The 897-nt window shown below is 43.5% G+C and overlaps 1 protein-coding gene across 1 annotated transcript in view; it reads right to left on the bottom strand.

Moving 5' to 3' along the window:
* Positions 1–476: 476 nt before the first annotated feature.
* LOC102828606 (chromosome unknown open reading frame, human C5orf22) overlaps positions 477–897 on the bottom strand; it is a 35,894-nt gene continuing 35,473 nt past the window's right edge. Inside the window, exon 9 of the mRNA XM_006873508.1 lies at positions 477–621. Within this exon, the coding sequence (XP_006873570.1) occupies positions 477–621 (145 nt within the window). The remainder of the gene's footprint in view (positions 622–897) is intronic.

The raw sequence follows: 897 nt of genomic DNA, 5'->3' as shown, positions 1-897 counted from the left end.
AAGTTTGTGTGCTTACTTGTTTTCCTATCAGGCCAGGGTTCCCTACTAAGCTGAGTCCTTTCCTTCCTAACACTTCTCACAGTGCGCATGTTCTCTTTGTCTTCCCCATGAGGGCAGAGGCCTTGCCTGTTCTATTCATAAGTACACTTCCTAATGCCTGGCACACGGTGAGTGCTCAATAAGTATCAGTTAGGTGATTGAATGAATGAATTTCATACACTCCAACCAAACTAGGAGGGGATGGGAAGAGAAAAAATGCTCACAAAAATGCAGGCAATAATATTTAGGAAGAATGAGAAGCAATAGCTCCTACAAGTGACGGTAGACTTGATGCCAAAAAAGTTGCTACCATTCAACAGGTGACACTTGTCAGTACCTGAAATATTCTATCTGAAAGCGAACACAAGACATGGTGTTTCCTGGAAGACTCATTTACAACGACTTTAATGAGAATCAGGTTAGTGCTCTGTGATTTGCTATGTTTTGTTTCCTGCGGGAGAAGCATCTGCTGAGTATGCCAGGTGAACGTCCAGGGTGCCATACAGGGCACGAAGCACGCTGAGGACCTTCTCCTGAATGGCGTCAACTTGCTCTGAAGGACAGTAATCATCTAGACTAGACCTGGAACCAAGAAGGGAGCGAGAAGAAAGAGAAATAAGTATAAACAGGATAAAACCACACTGTAGTGAGGAAAAAGCCTGTATGTGTTGATTTCAATGTATGATGGGCTTCAAAAATCTTGTGGGGAAACAGAATTAAGAGATAATACATAATATATCATTTGGAGCAACTTTGGTTGTTGTTAGGTGCCATCGAGTTGGTACTGACTCACAGTGACCCTATGCACAGCAGAACGAAACACTGCCCGGTCCTGAGCCAACCTCACAATTGTTGCCA

This window comes from Chrysochloris asiatica, unplaced genomic scaffold (assembly GCF_000296735.1).
Source record: "Chrysochloris asiatica unplaced genomic scaffold, ChrAsi1.0 scaffold00243, whole genome shotgun sequence".
Lineage (NCBI taxonomy): Eukaryota > Metazoa > Chordata > Mammalia > Afrosoricida > Chrysochloridae > Chrysochloris > Chrysochloris asiatica.
Note: the sequence above shows the minus strand (reverse complement) of the source record. Positions and strands in the feature narration are given on the sequence as shown.